Source organism: Festucalex cinctus, chromosome 1 (assembly GCF_051991245.1).
Source record: "Festucalex cinctus isolate MCC-2025b chromosome 1, RoL_Fcin_1.0, whole genome shotgun sequence".
In the NCBI taxonomy this organism is placed as follows: domain Eukaryota; kingdom Metazoa; phylum Chordata; class Actinopteri; order Syngnathiformes; family Syngnathidae; genus Festucalex; species Festucalex cinctus.
In genome coordinates, this window is record NC_135411.1 from 56,218,319 (window position 1) to 56,239,475 (window position 21,157).

Here is a 21,157-nt window from a genome sequence, read left to right on the forward strand (position 1 = left end):
AACATGGAAGGGCCAAAACATGGCTTATGAAAATTAAACTGCACTAAAAAACTAGCCACCCGAAGGTGCTACTACATCTGCACAAATGGAAATCCACCCGACTTTTTGAACAGATGTGCTACTTTTAATATCGTGACATGACGACGACGACATATTGTGTCGGTTTTAATATCGCGATATCACGATATTGCTGTTATCGTTACATTGCTAATACCAGTATGAGTAGTCACTGATACTAAATACCGAGACTACAAGTACTTTTGATACATAAAATTTCCCCCAAAAAACAATGACAGATAACTTTAAAGAAAGACCTAATACAGCATTTTACCTTAAAATTGCATGAAGTCAATGCCATTTTTCTATTCTTCTAATTTCACATTTCTAGTTCTTGATCACAAAATGGCCACAAGAGGGCACTAGTTACTCTTATTGGCTGCCGTCGTGATTACCGATACCTGGAAATACGTCTGGTACCTGGTACTGTATACTAAAATCATATCGGCACGGGCCCATCCCTAATTTTACCAATTCACCACGACAAAGCGGGTGCATAAGGATTTGGTCCACATTAATTTTGAATACCACAAAATGGCCATTCATTTAATAGTAGTAGTCAAATAAGTTCAGCATCTAGAGTTGTGGTCCATCATGTTGTGTTTTTATTTACTTCTCGTGGTAAAACTGAGTTTCTGCGTAAAACCCAACTAATTATTTATGTATTTTTAAATAGTTGACACAGTGTGACTAACTTATGCGAGTATCTTTTATATTTTCTTCAACCATGAATCATTTTAGCATTCAGATGAGACATTCTGAAAACCTCACATACACACATGGCACATACATCATATAGACTGTGATCTTTGTTTTATAAAGGTCAAGTGTTAAAAGTCAAACAGATGGTGGACCAGACCCACCTACTGCTTGTATACAAGTACAAGAAGGCTTTTAATGAAATGTATTGTCAGTATATTTAAATTTGGCTATTTCATTGCCTGGTTTTGTCTTTGCAGATATTGTACTACTAGTACATTACTCCAGTCTGAGAATGCAGAGGGGTTCAGGTGGGGGTGGAGGCGGTGTTAGGGGAGCTTACAAACAATCTGATTTGATTGAAAACACGAGCAAATCCGCACAGTGTGCATTCAATCTCGCAGACACACTCACGTCCCATAAACCCACTTCTTAATCCCAAAGCTGTTTTTATTTTTTTTTTCTCCTATTTTGTGCCCACTGTGTTTTGCATCACCGTAAATCCCCCTCTGACTAAGTATCACCCTCCCTCCCATCCTGGCTCAGTCGACAAAATCAGGCACAGCAGCTGGCATCATCATCATCATCATTATCCTAACCTGTTCTGGAACGTTCGTGGCTGGACAGCGTTTACCTGGACAAGGTCGCCTGTGACCAGCCAGCATGCAAGGATGTGCAGACCTCTTTTCTGGGACCATTTCCTAGACGCACTCACCAAACCCGGCATGATTTGACCGGCTTAAAAGTGGGAATTGTGCCAAACTGGGATATGAAATATCAGACGAACGATGGGAAGCATCTTTTGTGCCATGATGTAAGAGGCCTAATGGATTATTTTTAAAGGGATTTTTTTTCTTAAGTCCCTCAAGGATAGATTTTTGATGAAGGTATTTTGGGAAATATTCATGCAGCTATAGCATACTCTTCAACAACTATAAGGAAACTTTCTTCTTCTTTTTTTGCCTACAAACAACCGCTGTGCTCTTACAAAACGTGCATTAGCATCACAACGTTCAACCATTCCGAGTATTGAAGGGAAAGAAGAAGGTGCGCGCTCTCGGCCGGTCGCAGCATCAGCACCAGCATCCCATGCGCGTGCCCGCACCGGTAGCTGCTGCCCGGGAAGAAGAGGAGTTGGAGGAGTTAAAGTTGGCTCGGGGTGGGGGCGAATGAAGGCGAGGATGCGGTGAGAAGAGCACGCTGCGGGGATATTCTAGCGTCTAATTAACATTTTCGATGCGGGGAAAGGCGCCCTAAAGTGAAGGATGACTTGCAAAATATTGACTTTAAGCTTCTTATGTTTGGCTGTGCGACGCTGCTCGTCACGTAAGTCTTGCCATGCAGTCAATTTGTCTTCTTTTTGTTGCTTTATTTGCATATTTTATCCTTATTCTGTGCAAAAAGTTGCACGATGAAACAGTGAAGGACACATTTGCTTCTGCTTTGGAATCATTGAAGGGCACATTGTCAAGAAAGCGTGTCTTCCCAGTATAAACATTCCGATGCATTATTTTCGAGCAAATACATTTGGGATTGCAGTCGGTCGTTTTGTGCTGTTTGCGTGCACGCAGACCGCGGGGAGGGAACAGCGTCATACAGTCCCGCAGAATTAAGGTGAGCGCTGACGGGACTGTCTGCATTGCAGTGCTTTCACCCTGCACGCAAGTTTTGTGCACGGCGCAGCCTCAACTTGCACCACAGGGACAACGCTGCAGAGCCGATGCGGCTGTGACGAACATATTGGAAATGTAAGGCGTGTAGGTTCACACTGAAGTGAGATTGTAAAAGAAAGACGTTGAAACGGAGGCTTGAGCGATCACGGCTCAGCACCCTGGACGGGACCAGCCCACTGCAGCACTTTTTGGGAGGGAGGCATTACATGTCAATCAAATAGCCTGCCCTGGGGAGGGGGGTCAAGGATCTCTCTACCCAGATGTTAAATCATGCTTCAAGAAGCTGAAATTTATTGACGATTTAGTGATTGAAGATGAGTGCAGGTTTCTTCATTTACATATTCAAATGTATCAAATGCATTTAAGTGTCAAAAGTGAGGGTGCATTTCTACAATCAGGAAAGTTTAACCATGCAGCATGCCTGCCATGACTCAGTAGTTTTGCAATGAGAGAGGTGCGGGTGCCGGACGAGGGATGGGCATGTCACGTGGCTTGAGAATTGAAATATTAAAATAATATTGCAGTCTGTGTTGTTTTGACTACAATTTTCAGCGTACATGTTGGTCCCTGCTTGCTGTAAATGAACCATCTTGCTTTTTGAATCGATAAGTGGAAGTTCTAACACTAAGTGGAAGCCCTATATAACTCTATATATAGAGCAGGATGCATGGGCCAGCTGTATACCTGCCCGAAGCCAGCTGGGATAGGCTCCAGCAACCCCAAGACCCTTGTGAGGAATAAGCAGTTAAGAAAATGGATGGAATACATCAGTTGAAAATTAAATGGAATTATGTGCTCTTCAGCAGTGAATAGAAAGTGCCTGTAGTGACAAGAAAGGCTCCCTAGAGCATCTACAGTGACTAATAAAAGAGACAATAGTGGCAACAGTGGCTCCCCATGGAAGGCTCCCCATGACTACACAGGCTGCCACTTGTGCCAATCTTCACGAGAAAAACTGCCCTTTGTGATGACAAACCCTGCCTATATTGCCAAAGTTAATCGATGACTGCCTATAGTGACATATTGCCTACACAAGAAGTAACAACAAAGGTTGCAAATCCCTATGCCTAAGTGATGAGAAAGGCTACTATCAAGCCAATAGTGACTCAAAAGGGCCGATAGTCCTTGAAAAGGTACCCATTGTACCAATAGTGACTAGAAGTGCTTCCTGTAGTGCTAGTATGACTAAAAAGACTGCCTGTAGTGCCTATTGTGATTGCAATGGGTCTGGAGTGCCGATTGTAAATATGTTTTGACAAATTTGCCACCAACTGTGGCAAGAAAGGCATCCAAAAGTACATAGAAAGGGTGCCAGTTGTGTCAATAGTGGTTTCGTAGGCTGCACATTTGGCCTATATTGACTATTGGTGTCTATTATGACTTAGGAAATCTGTCTGGCCTGGCTAAAAAGGTTCTTTTAAATTATATGCAGTAATAGGAAAAACTGAATATAGTGCCCCTGGATTGGCTGGCAACCGGTTCAGGGTGTACCCCGCCTACTGCCCGAAGCCAGCTGGGAGAGGCTCCAGCACCCCCGTGACCCTTGTGAGGAATAGCGGCTCAGAAAATGGATGGATGGATGGATGGATGGATGGATGGATGGATGGGTGGATGGATGGATGGATGAATATAGTAAATTTTTTTTATAGAAAATAGGGATAGTCAAGTACTGATACCCGTATCGGTATCGGGCCGATACCAGGACACATTTCCCGGTATCAGTACTTGTGACGGATATTGATGCTGGTATCAGCCCCCACTCTTGTGGCCGTTTTTTTTATCAGAAATTAATATGGTTATCTTGTATTTATTGACGGCCACAGAGGCTCCGGTAAGAGAGCACATAAGTCTTCAGTTGCACTCAACAATTTAGGTCTGAAGTGCAGACAGATCTTTGTCTATTATAGTATATCGTCATTGATTACTGCACTGCTATGAGATGAATGAGGAACGGAGAACGTGAAACAGGAAACAGAAATAGAGAGCATCCTTCCAAATTAAAAGCATGGATTTCAAAATAAGATATAATTAAACATCACACTAAACAGCTTGAGGAATTCTTAAAATGGTAGATATGACAAAATTACTTGAAACATGATTGTTTTAAATTGAATTCTTTGCACTTCACTGTATTCCTTAAAAAGAAGTTGTACAACCACATATTTTGATTGGGACTCCCCCCCCCGGCCACTGGATTATTTATTTGTCTCATTTTATGTATCTATTTTTTGAAATTCATTTTATTGTGTGCTCTATGCAAAATGACTTTTTATGAGCAAATTGAAAAAAACATAATTGCCATTAATTTCAAGCAATTTTAAGGAAATTTGCTATAATCGGGATATATGTCATTTTTTTGGAAATTTTATGTATCATAATTACTATTGGTATCGCCACTTGGTGTCGGTCTAAAAAAAAACAAGTGATATCGAACATCATAGAAGAGATGCCCTTAGTAGCTCAAATTTGTCTATCGTGTCAAAAGTGAAATGAAAAGCTGCCTACAGTCCTTATAGTGAATATTAAGGCAAGTTTTTTGCCCATAGTTTTCAAACGATTGTGGTAAAGCGCTACTTTTATATTGGACAGGGCTACGGCCTGTGTAAACGAAGCTACTCCCCTCACTTCAACACAGCGCCTATTGTGACGCCAAAGCGGCCTATATTGACTGGTGTCTATATATAGTGACTTGTAGTGCCTGCAATGTCCACAGTACAAAAAAAGTACAAAAGTACATATACTGTCGTGAGTATAAGGCTGTCAACAGTACCAATTGTGACAGCAGCATCACAGGTCGGTTAGACTGGGGAGAAGGCACCTCCCACCCACCCTCCTCCTCCTCCTTCTCCTCCTCCCCTCCTGCTCTTCCACTTGCTCTCTGCATTGCACTACTGCAGGAGAGATGTGTCAGCTCGGTGGGCCTGTCGCACACAGAAGACCGATGAGTCAGCACAAATAGAACTGGCGCTCTAAATGTGGACACACTGATTCCACGCCGTAGACGTTTACTGATGAATTTGTAATAGGTGCAAGGGAGAGGAGAGTGGCTTGGGGGACACCTTGCAGGCTCCACACAGGCCTCAGGTTTGCAACTTGACAACACCCTACAGTGGGATGCAGCATTTTTATAGAGTGCGGCAGAGGAAATAGTTGCTTCCCTTTTGGTACTTCTGGAGGTATTAAAGCCGATCGATAAGGCTTCCATCAGAAGCAATGCAGATTTCCTCTTGTAGAATATTCTGGTACTGGCTTGGGTTGTGCACAAATACTGTATGAGCTCAGTCAGAGGATGCAGGGACAGCAGGAAGGTCACGTTAACCTTGCCCGCCATAACTCGCCCACCTGTGGGTGTCCTTGATGGGAAAGACACTAAACAATGCTGGGATCCTCCCTTTTTGCATTTACGCGATGGCTTCTCAAGGTGCGGGACATTTATCCAGCGCCACGACACAAGCGAAACGCGTTAGAAGGATGGTGGCTTTTAATATCCCGAACAGCAACTCACCTTGATGCGACGCAAAAAAGATTTTGACAGAATGTAACTCTACAATAGTAAATCTAGACACCAGCCATTTTTGTATTTCCTGGAAAATGTGATTCACTACATTCAAATTTGCCATTGGACGTGAGACAAAAAAAAAGTTTAATAGAGAAGAAAATGAATGCGTGACAACAACAGAATACATTACAACAAAATGCAGTGCAATTCTCAGTGACGAATTAATGAGACAAATAGCAACAAATAGGACAGGAGCAGTGAGCCTGACATTACTATAGCCTATGAGATGCGGCAAGTATCAGATAGAACAGGGGGTTCAGGACAGGACAAGAGGGGTGATAATACGAGGTGAGTAGCAAATGAGACATGACAAGGTAGGACAGGACAGGGCAGCATAGGGAAGTAGCAGTGAGCCAAGCAGTGCTACAGGACTGTCAGAAAATTTGAATATTGTGATAAAGGCCATTATTTTCTGTAATGCAATTAAATAAGCAAAAATGCCATACATTCTGGATTCATTACAAATCAACTGAAATATTGCAAGCCTTTTATTATTTTAATATTGCTGATTATGGCTTACAGCTTAAGAAAACTCAAATATCCTATCTCAAAATATTAGAATATTTCCTCTGACCAAGTAAAAAAAAGCCATAATCGGAAATATTAAAACAATCAAATGAAATATTGCAAGCCTTTTATTTGTAATGAATCCAGAATGTATGGCATTTTTGATTATTTAATTGCGTTCCAGAAAATAATGGACTTTATCTGTGCACCGTGTCAGGAAGGAAAACAAGGAGTAGAAAATAGAAGAGGACAGGGTGTGGCAGGACAACGGGGGTTATATCAGGACAGGATAGAAGCAGCAAGCCAGGCAGTGCTACATACACCCTGTGAGCAGGGGATGTGTCGAGTCTAAATAAGACGGGACGGGACAGGACATGATAAGAGCAATGAAAACTTAGGTGCAAATGAGATGCGATCACAAGGACTATTTATGCAATTAGTTGCCAAACGCCAAGCACTTTAAATCCCATGGGTTGAATCACTCATTCATCCGTGTTATCAAAGGTGTCCAGTTGTGTTGTGTTGGCATTTTGTGCACGCACGCACGCACGAAAGTCTAATTAAAATCCAAACTGTCTCCTCTTATCGTGCAACGCCAAAGTGACTTCCATTAATGTTCTCATTTATAATGTTCTGGGAGCGATGTGGGCATCACACAAACTCCTTTTCCTTTTTTCTCCCCATTCATAACTTATTTTCCCGTAGAAGAATGTGTGGACCCACTGGTGTCTGGCCTCTACGCCTCCTCCTTCCTGGCTTCCTCCAGATATAACTTTCTTTACTCTGCCAGTTTCGCCAAGTTGTATGGTAAGTTTGTGACAACTTGTTACTAATGAATGACTATGAGATACTATGAATCTCAGTGAAGTATTAATATCCTCGTAGGCAGCAGCGGCTGGTCACCGTCGCTCAGGGATCGGCAGCCATGGCTGCAGGTGGACCTGGGCAGGAAGTACCGCCTAAGAGCCATTGCCACCCAGGGCACCTTCAACTCGTATGACTGGGTCACTAAGTACACCCTCCTCTACGGGGACAGGCCGGACTCATGGACGCCATATATCATGAAAGGAGGCAATTCGGTGGGTGCCACAGAAAGGGCGGGTGGAGTTAAATCCATGATGGCTGACTGGGTGGACAAGATCAGACTGTTTTAGTGGGTCATTGTGTAAATGTATCCAAAGTCATACTCAACCATACATTTCATGCTACAATTGGGTCCTTCCAAGCAGGGATCTCTGTCCAAAGGAACACCTTATCTACTTCACCTAGGCCCTCCATTGTGGTCTGCTCCAAGAACTTTCTCTTTGTCACATAATGCCCACAATACATTGATAATGAATGGCCAAGCCAGCTAAACTGGTTCCTTTTGATATGAAGGACCAGTTACAGTCCCGACCTCATCTTTTTTCAAAACTTGTGAACATTTGTAACCATTGGGAAATAAAGTGACAGTTTGGTCTTTGGCTTGACCATCTCGTTAACATGGCAGTTTAGGATAGTAACTGCATTACTGCAGACACATGGCTGATCACTTCATTGATCTCAACATCTAGATCAGGCTTCCTCAGTCCTGGTCCTCGAGCGCTAGAGTCCTACAGGTTACAGATGTTTTAGTCCTCCAAAAGAGCTGATTCATATTATCCTTTCATCAGCAAGTTCTGAAGCCTGACAACGATCCTGATCTTTAGAATCAGCAGTGTTGAAGGACAGAAATCTGCAGGAGTCTGGCCTTCGAGGACCAGGAGTGAGAAAGCCAGATCTAGATCCTCAAATTTGAGGCTTCCACAAGATCTCAAGGAAATTAACCCCCTTTAGCCAGCTATTTCAAATAAAAGCTGTAACAGAAGTTCATGCAATAACATGACATACAAGAATGAACAAAAGTGGATATAGGCACTTGCACAAAACTATGTACAACTCACTGTATACTCATTACAGCCAATTCTGCAGTCAGGGAGTGTTTTTACTGTGCTTATTGTCAGTTGCACTGGATTAAAAGCAAGCACATTATCTCTAACTGACAAATCTCATCTCATCGCCACTTTGTCACACCAGACTTAATAAGACTGTGACTCAATAACACTCCCCCTTGTCTGTTTGCAGACTTTGCCTGGGAACTGGAATTATTATCAGGTGAAGAGGAATGTCTTCCATTACGCCTTTACAGCTAAACACATTCGCCTGCTTCCTCTGGCATGGAACACAGAGAACGGAGGGAAGATTGGTGTGAGGCTAGAGCTGTTTGGATGCCATTATGGTAAATGATAAATTCAACATAGTAACTATTGTGTTTGTTCTCATGGGAAATTGGTGGGACTTTGTGCAAAAAATAACTTTTTTTATGTGTAGAAAACAGATACTCTAAGTCATTGGTCAAAATGTGCCCCCTTCCCCCAGATTCCTATGTGCTACAGTACAACGGGGACGACTCGGTGGTGTATATGTACCCCGGAAAGAAGTCCCGCACGCTAAATGACTACATTGCCATAAACTTCAAAACCCTGGAACAGGATGGTGTGCTTTTACACAGTGATGGAGTTCAGGGAGACCTCTTCACCCTTGAGCTCAAGAGAGGTCGACTCTACCTACACATCAGCCTGGGTACAGACTGACTTGAGATCACAGTGAAGTTTGGGGAACACTATGTCGTCAGTCCTTCTCTAAGTTCCCCTTTATTGATTTGTTTCAGGAAGTAGCGTTATACACAAAACAGACGGTCGAACCACTCTGGTAGCTGGCAGCCTTCTCGACAACCTACACTGGCACTATGTTACCATCAAGCGCTCAGGACGCCAGGTGAACTTCACAGTGGACAGCCAAACGGTGACGGCAATCTGTAACGGAGAATTTAGCTACCTGGATCTGGACAATAAAGTAGGCCAGCATATTTGGTTAGTAAGCATCTTAAGCCACCTGGAGCCAAAATGCTTTAGTTCTTTGCATTTGTCTTTTAGTTGTATGTTGGTGGTGTAATCGAGCCTAAAATGCCTCACCTCCCCACCACCCCGAATTTCCGTGGCTGCCTGGAAAATGTCTTCATCAACGGCGTCAACATCATCTATAAGGCTAAGCAGGAAGAAGCGGACATAATCATACCAAGAAAGGTATTCTGTCCAGAGTGTCTACTTGCTGTGGAATACAATAGCAGATTGATTTGGGGATTTGTTTTCCTTCACAGAAAAAGATGCATTTTGGTTGTCGGGATATTCTTCTCAAACCAATGACCTTTGCCGGACCTAACAACTACCTACAAGTGCCGGGTTTCTTCAGAAGGCCACGCATGTTTGTAAAGTTCAAGTTCCGCTCGTGGGACTATACGGGTCTGCTCATGTTTACACGCTTCGCCGACGACCTTGGTGCCCTGGAGCTAGGCCTTAGCGAGGGGCAGATCAACGTCACCATCTTTCAGCCTGGCAAGAAGAAACTGCAGTTTGCCGCAGGTGGACTTATCACAATAATCAGGCAAACTTAGTGGTGAGAATTCCTGATCTGACAGGCTTTTGTCCTGTGTCTAGGTTACAGGCTCAATGATGGTTACTGGCATTCAGTTGATTTGGCTGCCAGAGATAACCTCCTCACCCTCACAATTGATGAGGAGGAGGGTTCCCCGTTGAAGATCACCAACCCCTTCACAATACGTACCGGGGACCGCTACTTCTTTGGAGGTGAAATGTCAACCAAGATCGACCCACAAACAAAATCTAAATTCTATCATTCATCTATTGGTGTTCTTCTGCTCAGGCTGTCCAAAAACCAACAACACCATCAGGAAGTGTGAGACCAAGCTAAACCGTTTTCACGGTTGCATGCAGCATATCTTCATAGACAATGAACAGCTTGACATCGACATAATCTTGCAGCGACAGTGGGGGCGCTACGCTGAACTCTTGTTGGGAACATGTGGTATCACTGACAGGTGGGGAGCATCCCTTAATGCCCTTGTTGCCCCTAATGTATAGTCACCGCTGATGTACATGGAAAAATACATTGTTTGTGTTTTACAGATGTACTCCCAATCCGTGTGAGCATGAAGGCAGATGCATACAGTCGTGGGATGACTTCATTTGTATATGTGAAAACACCGGTTATAAAGGGGAAGTGTGTCACATGTGTAAGTATTGACCTCTCTAAATTGATCCCGTTTTTGGAGACAAAGCCATTCAGAATAATATGAGTTGAATTATTTCAACCCTCACAGCTGTATATAAAGAGTCATGCGAGGCCTACAGACTCAGTGGAAAGTACTGGTCCGGAAACTACACTATTGATCCAGATCTGAGTGGACCGCTAAAGCCATTCGAAGTATACTGTAAAATGAAGTGTAAGCATGACTAATGACTAACATTGCCTTTCAGCCTTGTCAACTCATCATGTTCACTATGATCCTCCTCTTCCTTGTGACGTTTGGAACCCCTCCAGCATACAAAGCTTGGACTGTGATTTTGCACGACCGCGTGGACGGTACTAAGGTGACAGGGAGTTCAATTGACAAGCCGTATATCGGTAACGTCAACTACTGGAACGCTTCCTGGGATGAAGTCACCGCCTTGGCCAACACTTCCTTATACTGTGAGCAGTGGGTCGACTATTCATGCTACAAGTCCCGCTTCCTCAACACGCCGAGTGAGTCTGTCTAAAGGCCTATATACACCAATCCGATGTCATGAGTCGGACAACGTTGGGTCAAGGAATGCGCCGTCTGATCAGTGTATAAATTACTGTCCTAAAGTCAGATCGAGTTAGAATATGTCGGGGTGGGCGTTTCCAGCAAATTCCACATGTTGAATCGGCATCGGGGTATTAGATCACTGTGATTGGCGGTCAGCTAGCGAATCAGCGCATGGGGCAAGAAGAGGAAGTGATTCAAGAGAGACCGGCATTGTATGATATTACCGTTAAAAGGGTATGAAAGCAAAGGTATGAAAGCCAAACTATGGCATGACATGGGGATGTGACTGGATATAGCAGGTAGGATTTAGAGACTTAGTCTTAGACTATATCTATCTCTCTCTCTCTCTCTCTCTCTCTCTCTCTCTCTCTCTCTCTATATATATATATATATATATATATATATATATATATATATATATATATATATATATATATATATATATATATATATATATATATGTGTGTATATATATATATATATATATATATATATATATATATATATATATACACACACACACACACAGTATATATATTTACTTCTATATACGATACTGTGCAAAAAGCCGGAGGGTTTCATTCACGTGGAAGGAGAACGTGAGAGAAAAAGTAGCAACCGGTATGCATTGTTTACATTTTTATATCCTAAAGAGGTTTCCCGTTGCCTTTAGAAACAATGACTACCGCTGCCGATGGTATGGAGGTGAATTAGGCATGCGCTGAAGGTACGTATTCGTAATAGTAGGTGTTGGTGCGGTGTGAATTTATCAAATCATTTTTCTACTCGATGTGCCGACGTCTGGGCCGACGCCACAGGGGGTAGGCGTCGGTCACATTTGGCCGACGTTGGATTGGTGTATCTAGGCCTTAATAAATTTTGGGAATCAAAAGTGGGGATTAGTGTGCTGACACTGTCTCTGGTTCAGATGGAAGACCTTTTGGTTACTGGATTGGTCGCAATAATGAGAGTCACTATTACTGGGGAGGAACGTTCAGAGAGGTCCAAAAGTGTGGCTGTGCCATCAACCAGACCTGCGTTGACCCCAAGTATCAATGCAACTGTGATGCAGACTACAGACAATGGTGAGACAAGGGCATGATGTTTATGTGGTCAGTAACACTGACATGAAGTATGATCATCGTTAACCTTCAGGTACTCCGATAAGGGCTACTTGGACTTTAGGGACCATCTTCCTGTCAGGAGGGTGGTGGTTGGTGACACCAACAGGACTGGCTCCGAAGCACAGTTCACAGTAGGACCTCTCCGCTGTCATGGCGATAGTGAGCTCAACATTTATGGTTTACTTTTTGAAGGTGCTTGAGATGCTTTGTCTCACTAATATTCCACTGTTTTCAGGAAACATCTGGAACACTATATCCTTCACCAAACCTGCCAACATAACTTTCCCCACCTTCAAGCCGGGCTCCAGCGCTGACATCTCGTTCCACTTCAAAACATATAGATACGACTCAGTCTTCTTGGAGAACTCCGATGATCACCTCAGGAACTTTATCAGAATAGAGCTCAACAGTGAGTTCAACCAACAGTGACCTATTCTCATTTGTTTGGTTTTGTGACCCTTTCTTTCTAATTTCCAGCAACCCATAATCTTGTATTCGTCTTCATGGTGGGAGATGGCATCCAGAATGTAACACTACGCTCCCCTGTGCCACTCAATGATAACGAGTGGCACTTTGTCCAGGCTGAGATTAATGTGAAATTGGCTCGGATAAAGGTCGACTACCAGCCTTGGACTGTCAAACGCTTCCCCAGTCAGACGTTTGTTACCATGAACTTTACAAATCCTCTTGTTGTAGGTAGGTAACTCAAAAATGACTGATCCATTTAAGATACCAGAAGAAAGTTCCATAATCACTGTCTGACATCAGGTTCACGTAACCGCACCCAAAAACCCTTCCTGGGTTGTTTCCGAGGGTTGCGTCTGAATGGGGTTCCTCTGGATTTGGAAGGGAAAGTCGATGAAGAAAAAGGTATAAGGAGGAACTGTACAGGCCAGTGTCTAAATGCCACCATACCTTGTCGTAACAGTGGCCAGTGTATTGAGGGCTATGCTTCCTACACCTGTGATTGCAACAACACTGCATTTGATGGGTTCTACTGCCATAAAGGTGAGTTCTTGGGACAATTCTCTGAAACAGAGAAAGGCATTAAGGTGATTCACTTCTTACGTTGCTCTTGTTTAAGACATTGGTGCCTACTTTGAGCTTGGCTCCTGGCTGAAGTACACTGTGCGGAAGAAACCAATATCCGACGAAGCAGCTTGGGCTAATTGGATTGACCCGCATTACGACAATTTCAGCTTGGGCTATAACGACACAGCGGATGACATAGAGTTCAGCTTCAGCACCATCTACAAACCGGCTGTGCTGCTCTACATCAGCTCCTTTGTCCACGACTACATTGCCGTCGTACTCAAGACTGATGGTAGGGACCGCATGCGACAAGGCCATTCATCACGTAAGGTACAGTCTGTGCCGTCAAATGCCATCTGTTGACTTTCTCTACACAGGCAGCGTGGATCTGAGGTATAAACTGGGACTCATCACCCACAAGTACGAGCTGACTCGCCGTAACCTTGCAGATGGATACCCACATTATATCAACATCACCAGACACAACAGGACCATCAAAACACAGGTCAATGCTCTGGGCCCTCCCACCCTACAAACACCTAACCAAAACAGTGCATCTTTGGATCTACTTAAAATTACATCATTCCCAAGACCCTGAAAATTTGGAAAATATACTTCTATTCTTTGACAACTCAGTTTAATATCAAGAGCTACTTCTTTGGCTCCATTTTTACGGAAGACGAAATACAGATCTACAGTTGCGAGAACTAAATCCACGTTAGCTTTGCTCTCACAAATGCAGATAAAATGTATAAATTGGTCTCTCTGTCTCTACAGGTGGATTTTATGGAGCCCATTGTCGAAAAGATAACTTTAGTGGAGGATGCAAGATTTGACTCTCCAAAGTCCATGTTCTTGGGCAAAGTGATTGGTACATTTCTCATTTCCATGCAGAGAACATAGGCTCTGTTCTTATTATAAAGGACTGTATTTTGACCATGCTGTGTCTATCAGAGGTTGGCGACATCGACTACGAAATACAGAAGCTTAATGCTCCAGGCTTCATTGGCTGCATATCCGGCGTGAGATACAATGTCTACGCCCCTCTAAAGGCTCTTTTCCGGCCGAATGAAACTGACCCTCCGGTGACAACACAAGGTGACATCTCTGAGTCCAACTGTGGTGCCTTCCCTCCTGTTCTGGGTTATGTCCCATGGGAAGTGGATCCTTGGTTTACCACTATAGGTATGGTATATCAGTTCATTTCCAAATACAGGAGTAAACTGTAAATACGCTATTTCTGTTCTTATTATGCATATCTGCCTTTCAGATTATATATACATCCACGATGACCTTGGCCTATTCTGGATAATAGGTGAGTCCTTTATACTATTTGCGCATTGATCTCCTATTTCTTGTCTAAAAAATCAATTACTGTATAGAAAACTTCATAACGGGCCAAAAAGGGCAGCTCCTTCAATTGATGGCAAATTTATGGCTTTTTTGTCAAAGGGATAAAAGATTGAAGAAACAGTGACTGGCCAAAAATTGATGTTAAGCAACTGTTTTTCCACATTCTACACATTTGTAAAAGATCTTAATCAAAATGTCACATTTTACTGTCCTTCTTTGATGCAAGATCCCAATATCTTTTTCATTATTGAACCTCAGTGTCAGCTTCTTTCACTTTAGAAACTCATTGCCCTCCATCATCGTATTACAGATGTGGAGACAGACTGTGCCAACTCCCCCACTCGATCCTTGTCTGAGACCTTTACCGGATCAGTTCAGTTTAGTCTGCTCTGGGCATAGTGTACGGCTCATCATTTTACTGCTAGTCATTGATAGACACTGCAGATTAATGCATCACCATTGACCACTGCTCACATTGAGAAGTATTATGCTAATGCATGACGTCATCGTCAAAGATTAGAGCAGGCATCCCAACAAAGGACATGCAATGCCTGGAATACGAGGACATGATCATGGCATTAGCGAATTGAGTCTTTCTTTCTTTCTTTCTTTCTTTCTTTCTTTCTTTCTTTCTTTCTTTCTTTCTTTCTTTCTGAAACAATAATTAATGTAGTCAGCAGAAAAAAATAGAACCTACAGCGAATTTCAACAGTTCAGACAATGGATGGATGGATGGATGGATGGATAATAAAGTCAAATTGTGAATATGGTCACTGGGGGGGGTCACAAATCCAATCGAACGAACAAAGCACAGACAAACAGAAAGGACATCAAATGTAATCACATTATGGTGTAGGGTATACAATATTAGACAAGAGGAGGCCAGCGTCACAGCACATGCCAATGTTACCATTAAATTCACAGTGAAAACAGTTTGGCTGATCAAAAGTGTTGATATGTAAAAAAATATGCACTGTTCCCCCTCTTATGTCTGTTGAGTGATGCTTATCTTCCTTCTATTACTGTTATTTCCATCCCACAGTCATCATCATCCTGGCGCTGCTTCTTCTACTGGCGGGCTTGTATAGCATCTACGTTTATGCATACCAGCAGAAGGGCACCTACCGCACTAACGAGCCCAAACACCTGGAGTCACCCAGCAGCTCCCGGCCCCTCACTGAAACCCTGAGACGGGAAAAAAAGATCCTGCCCGAAATTGACGAGGAGTTCAGGAGCGGCTAACCTAATCAACCACATATGGGACCAATGGGACAGTGATTTTGGGAAGGACTTACATACATTACATGTCTTTGCGTTGATTCTTTTGATTAAATTGGTAGTTCCTCTGAGGGTATGACTTGTGGGTTTGGATGCCATCAAAATTGATTAACAGGCCAGGAGACTGCAGAAGTCAAAGGTACAAACATAACAATGCTAGTTAATGCGTGCTATTTAGTAGGGACGGCCATGATCTGAAGAGATGATATAATAAACTGGCTAAAATTCAAGCTACTGTATTTTAAGTACTGTCACCCAGTCAACCATTTAAATGTACAGTACTCATTGATGTTGGGGTTTTCCAATACTATTTACGGATCCTGCATCCTAACAAGCCTTGATAAATTGAGTTGAGGTCTGATTTTATTTTCGAGGATTGCATCAGGCATACATTGCCAGTCACTCACTGCTTGGATGTTGTTGGGTCATGCTGTAAGGTCTAGGACTAAAATAGGTGCGTGAATCAATGGATTGTACTTGTTACTGTCCTGGGAATCGTCCTGGTTGAAGACCAGAAGCAAGGCATTCAATTAATTTTGGGGTACTACCCCCATCCCTGATTCTGTGGATGGACAGGTTAACTTACCTTAGCAGTGAGGTCCACTTGTGGTGAGTGCCCATGAAGTTATCAGATGTCTGGAGAGTAATAGAGACCCTGGAGCAGAGTATTTGGCATGCCAGTCATTAGAGTCCTGGTGCTTCCAGTCTTTCTTTTAAACCTTAAGAAATCACCTCAGAAAGACTGGCCTAGTGGATTCCCTTAGTATCAAGTCCGTGAGGAAAATCTTGGGGTATAGATGGGATGGCTTCGCATCAAACCATGGATTTCTCAAGTAAGAAACATTCATGGCCATGCCATACCTTCCAGGAAATGATCCAACTCAATCACAACCCATTGAATGACCTGAATTGATCATTAAAAAATAGAAAGAAGAGCACTATGTTACGTAACAAATCTCTCCAGTTCAGTAGCAGCAAGCAGCAGTGGCCTCACTATAGTAGTTGCCTGCCTAAACGAGCTGCAGACATTCTTGGTTTTATTCCCCGCCTGTTCCCCCATAGATAGTCTCAGGCAATCCCAAGATGGCTACAAAATGGTTGGGTTGCATCCTGAAGAGCAATGGTGTAAAATCTGTGCCAAACAAATCATGCGAGGAACCGACAGTGGCGAACTGAAAGCCTCAACAACACAAATGTACAAAATGTAATCTATTTATTCAGGTCATGCAATTGAGAACAGATTCTCTTGCAATGACGACCTTGCTAAAATCTAAATTTCCCGAGTCTCTTAGAGTGGAAAAGAAGCCTAGGTCCAACAGGAAAAGGAGGATTGAGTTTGAGATGGTCTCTATTATGATATAATATATCATATCATATAACATATGATCAATTGGCCATCCCAACTAGTTACCATGCAGACATCCTAGGGCAAAAGTATCACATGTTAAACCCACAAGCAATAACCAGTGTCTTAGGTTTTCCTCTTCTTTTTTTTTCATTTCTTCTTTTTTTCATGATTTTTTTTCTTTTTTAACCTCAGTTTGGGTGGGATACAATGCCTGGTGCTGTACAAAGTTGTATTTTGCGAAGTTCAAGCCCCTCCATGCGAGTCTCACACTGTCCTGCAGGGTGAAATACTGAAGTGCCTCATCTGAGCAAGCTTGGCCCCCCTCAAGTAACCACAAAGCTTCATCAGAAGGCATTTGGTTCCAAGAAAAAACAATCATAATTGTAATTTTTTTCTGAGGCCATTTGAGGTTACCGATTCCCTACTGTATATGGACCATGTGAAACCTGCACCTTTAGCCAATCTGGTGACATCTTGGCTCGCAATGTATCCAGGCAAACGAAAAATTCCAGCTTGTTTTTGAAAATAAGCCAACCAGAGTGAGATCTGTTGGAAAAGCATGAACATAACGATTGCAAGTGGTGCATAGGTTTGTGTATTGTGTATTCTAAGCCCAATAGCTTCAGTAACGCAGTGCATTACGTATAAAAAATGTCACGTATACGTGGTTCAGGAAGGCCATACTGCATTAGTAGCAGATCGCAGCTTTGACGATTGCAGTACTGTATCTATTTGTTACACAGCACAGGGCTTCAGACTGACATCCATCCATTTTCTTAACCGCTTATTCCTCACAAGGGTCACGGGGGCACTGGAGCCTATCCCAGCTAGCTTCGGGCAGTAGGCGGTGTACACCCTAAACTGGTTGCCAGCCAATCCAGGCAGACTGTCATGATACTGATTGATAACGATGTGTCCACCATACGAGCTCTACTTGCATATCCGTCTTGCTTGTTACATTTTGTCTGACTTTTAAGGGGAAAAAAAAACAATCTGGTGGAGACGCTTACATACATATACACATGCTCTAACAAGGGTCCTTTCACACCAGTAGTTCAAGTTAAAAATCAGTTGATGTGTTTGTAAAATTGGTCAATTTCACCCTGGTTCGGTTTCTTTTTTGCATTTGTACAGTTGAAGTGAGTGGGGAAAAACAACAACAACCTATTGTTATGGTTTCACAGTCATGCAGCAAATGAAAATACGTCCAAGTTATAAAACAGCTTCTGCCTCTAAGTGCACATTATTGAGACAAACTGGAAATTTATTAACACAGAAAAAGAAACTGCCGCCTTCTCAAATTGGTGTCTTGCTGTACTTCATTTGGGCCATAATTTGGGAAAATGGGCTATGCTGACAATCTATCCACTGGATCCAACTGTACAAGAATTCATTTGAAATAATCATTTGAAAACAAGTGGCACCAAGAGGGGAAACAAACAAACTAATGATTACTCGTGTGCAAGCCCCCTAAAGTGCGTAGAGTTCATGTACAGAGGACCATAATGGTGTAAAATGCTGAAGCTTTATTTCCATTTCACACACATTTGCTGAAAGATTTATGCATTATGTCGTAGATTAATAGCTGAAAGCCGACTCACTCTTCGCTAGCAGCTAACTGTGAATGTGAACTAATACATATAGCCTAGCATGAACACATGACAACGAGCTTCTTTACGCCACTGATGTTAGTTAAACCCACAGATGCACAACAGGAGGCGTGTAAAGCAACTTTTTGAATGTCACACTAATGTGCTGCTTGCTCAGGACAAAGAAAGTACCATTACTTGCAGCTTTTAGCTGTAATAAGCCTCCAAAGTGTACATTTGTTGGTTTAATTGTACAGTGACAAGATACTGATAATGTATGCAAGTGTACAGATGGCAATTATAGGCTCTATTTTTTAAGAGTGTGCTGTAAACGTGAATGTAAATGACAGCGTTGCTAGAAACAGGAGTGTGTATGTTAGCATCATGTCAGTGCGCAGCTAGCATAGCGGTATCATTTCACTCACCTTACGTGGTCCCCAAAAGTGTGTTTGTGTGAGCCTGAGTATGAGCGTTTTCACTGTTTGCCCACCTTGAGACAATAAACAAGCAGACGTGCACAGATGCCAACAACTCACTACTGTATTACACCAGTAACAGTAAAGTACAAGTGGTGCCTTGAGAGACAAATTAAATTGTTCAGTGACTTGTGAGTTTGTATTTCAAATCATCTTTGTCCATTGAAATGAATGGAAATGACATTAATCCATCCATTAATCCATAGTAGTAGTGCTGGACTGTTTGTGTTCGAAAATCCCTTTCTGAAAGGGTCATAATGCGCAACTATTTTTGCTATTCATTAGCCCGTCTTTTGCCTGTTGCATTATGTGTTATCAATAAGCTAGTAGAAGGCAAAGTTTATTTGAATTCACAATGAGTATTTTATTTTATTTTATTTTTTTGCTCACAAGTCAAAGCAAAACATCGGCTGTATCTCAAGGCACCAATGTATTCAATAGACAACATCCTGGTGAGTGAGCGTCAGTGGATGCATTGATTAGATGTAGAGCCTTAAATGTCCACTAGATGGTGACAGATATTTGTTTAGTTTCAGAGGTGCAGCTGTCCTGTCACTAGCCATTTCATTGGGGACACCGCAATGTGATCAACTGCAAGAGCTGTCGACAATGCTCGATGTTGATTGAGTAACAACTCAGTACAACTACAACCACAACCACAATTGACAATTCTGAACATACGGTGAAAATAAACGACGTATTGTATTGCTGCTGCTGCCTGTGACTATCATTCAAACGAGGCATATTATAGTAGTCAAACAACATTTTATTACATTTTCAAGTCAAAATAACTCTCAAAAATCAAAGTACAATGCTTTTTAATGATCGTAGAGCTTTACTTTCTTTGAGTTGACCGCCATTTTGACTTGTGACGTAGGCTCGGAATTGTCAATAACAAGCACATTGTCAAAAGAGAAGTCAAATCCCTTGCATTGACTATATCGTCACATTTATTTGTGATATTGACACTGTAAATGCCATTGTTGTTATTATTGTTGTACAAATCTAAGTAAAGCCAAACTCACCTCAATAAAAAGTCTGAAGAATCCAATTGAGTGATGTAGTAGTAATACAACAACTCTAAATCTCCAGGTACCCTTGTAGCCTACATTACAAAAATGTCATGGCACACAGCCAAACAAAAATGTCACAAAAAGTATGACTAGTCTACGGAAATATAATCATCTTTTCTCATCGTACTAGTGGGAAATGTGGGCCTTTTCAATTGATCAGCAAGCTGATATAATCACAGAAAGACATGACATACTGCCATCGAATGGAAAACAAGTGTTGTCCCCGTCACTATATGTCACTGCACTGCAATAGATTAAAAAAATGCATTCACAGTTAACAAAGAATAATTTTCTGAAAAATAAAGGAAATTTGGATCATTTCCTCTGGCACTCCCATCATCTCTCACCGCACACTAGGTGGGAATGAAGCTCTAACCAAATTAGACTTTAGTAATTTCAAGAAGAAAAAAAAGAACTCTTCTTAGTTTTATTCAGCTTTTTTTTTAAATTACATTCCACACAGAACTGATAACATAAAAAATGTTTAATTGTAAATCTCAATTTACTATGTACTAGCATTCATTTAAATTGATTGGTGTGTCCATCTCAGATGATTTTAATTGCCATAATTTTTTAAACGTTTGTTAATATTTGGAATTTATACTGAACTAGTTTAAAACTAAAAATATTTTGGGGCATTTTTAATGTATTTTTTTATTAGAGCATATTAATGGTAAACAAAAAACAAAACCCCCTCGACCCTTGTGAGGAATAAGCGGT

At 42.1% G+C, this 21,157-nt stretch overlaps 1 protein-coding gene across 1 annotated transcript; it reads left to right on the top strand.

The window, feature by feature from the left end:
- Positions 1–1,659: 1,659 nt before the first annotated feature.
- Positions 1,660–20,967, top strand: cntnap1 (contactin associated protein 1). The gene is made up of 24 exons (XM_077496101.1): positions 1,660–2,082; positions 7,201–7,302; positions 7,381–7,574; positions 8,599–8,752; positions 8,893–9,096; positions 9,185–9,369; positions 9,450–9,599; positions 9,674–9,935; positions 10,011–10,160; positions 10,237–10,411; positions 10,500–10,606; positions 10,694–10,816; positions 10,915–11,118; positions 12,093–12,249; positions 12,320–12,447; positions 12,524–12,697; positions 12,766–12,984; positions 13,057–13,296; positions 13,373–13,612; positions 13,698–13,825; positions 14,098–14,191; positions 14,275–14,505; positions 14,591–14,635; positions 15,716–20,967. The coding sequence occupies exons 1-24, from the start codon at positions 2,022–2,024 to the stop codon at positions 15,913–15,915; spliced, it is 3,927 nt and encodes a 1,308-aa protein (XP_077352227.1). The 5' UTR covers positions 1,660–2,021; the 3' UTR covers positions 15,916–20,967.
- The last annotated feature ends 190 nt before the right edge of the window (positions 20,968–21,157 follow it).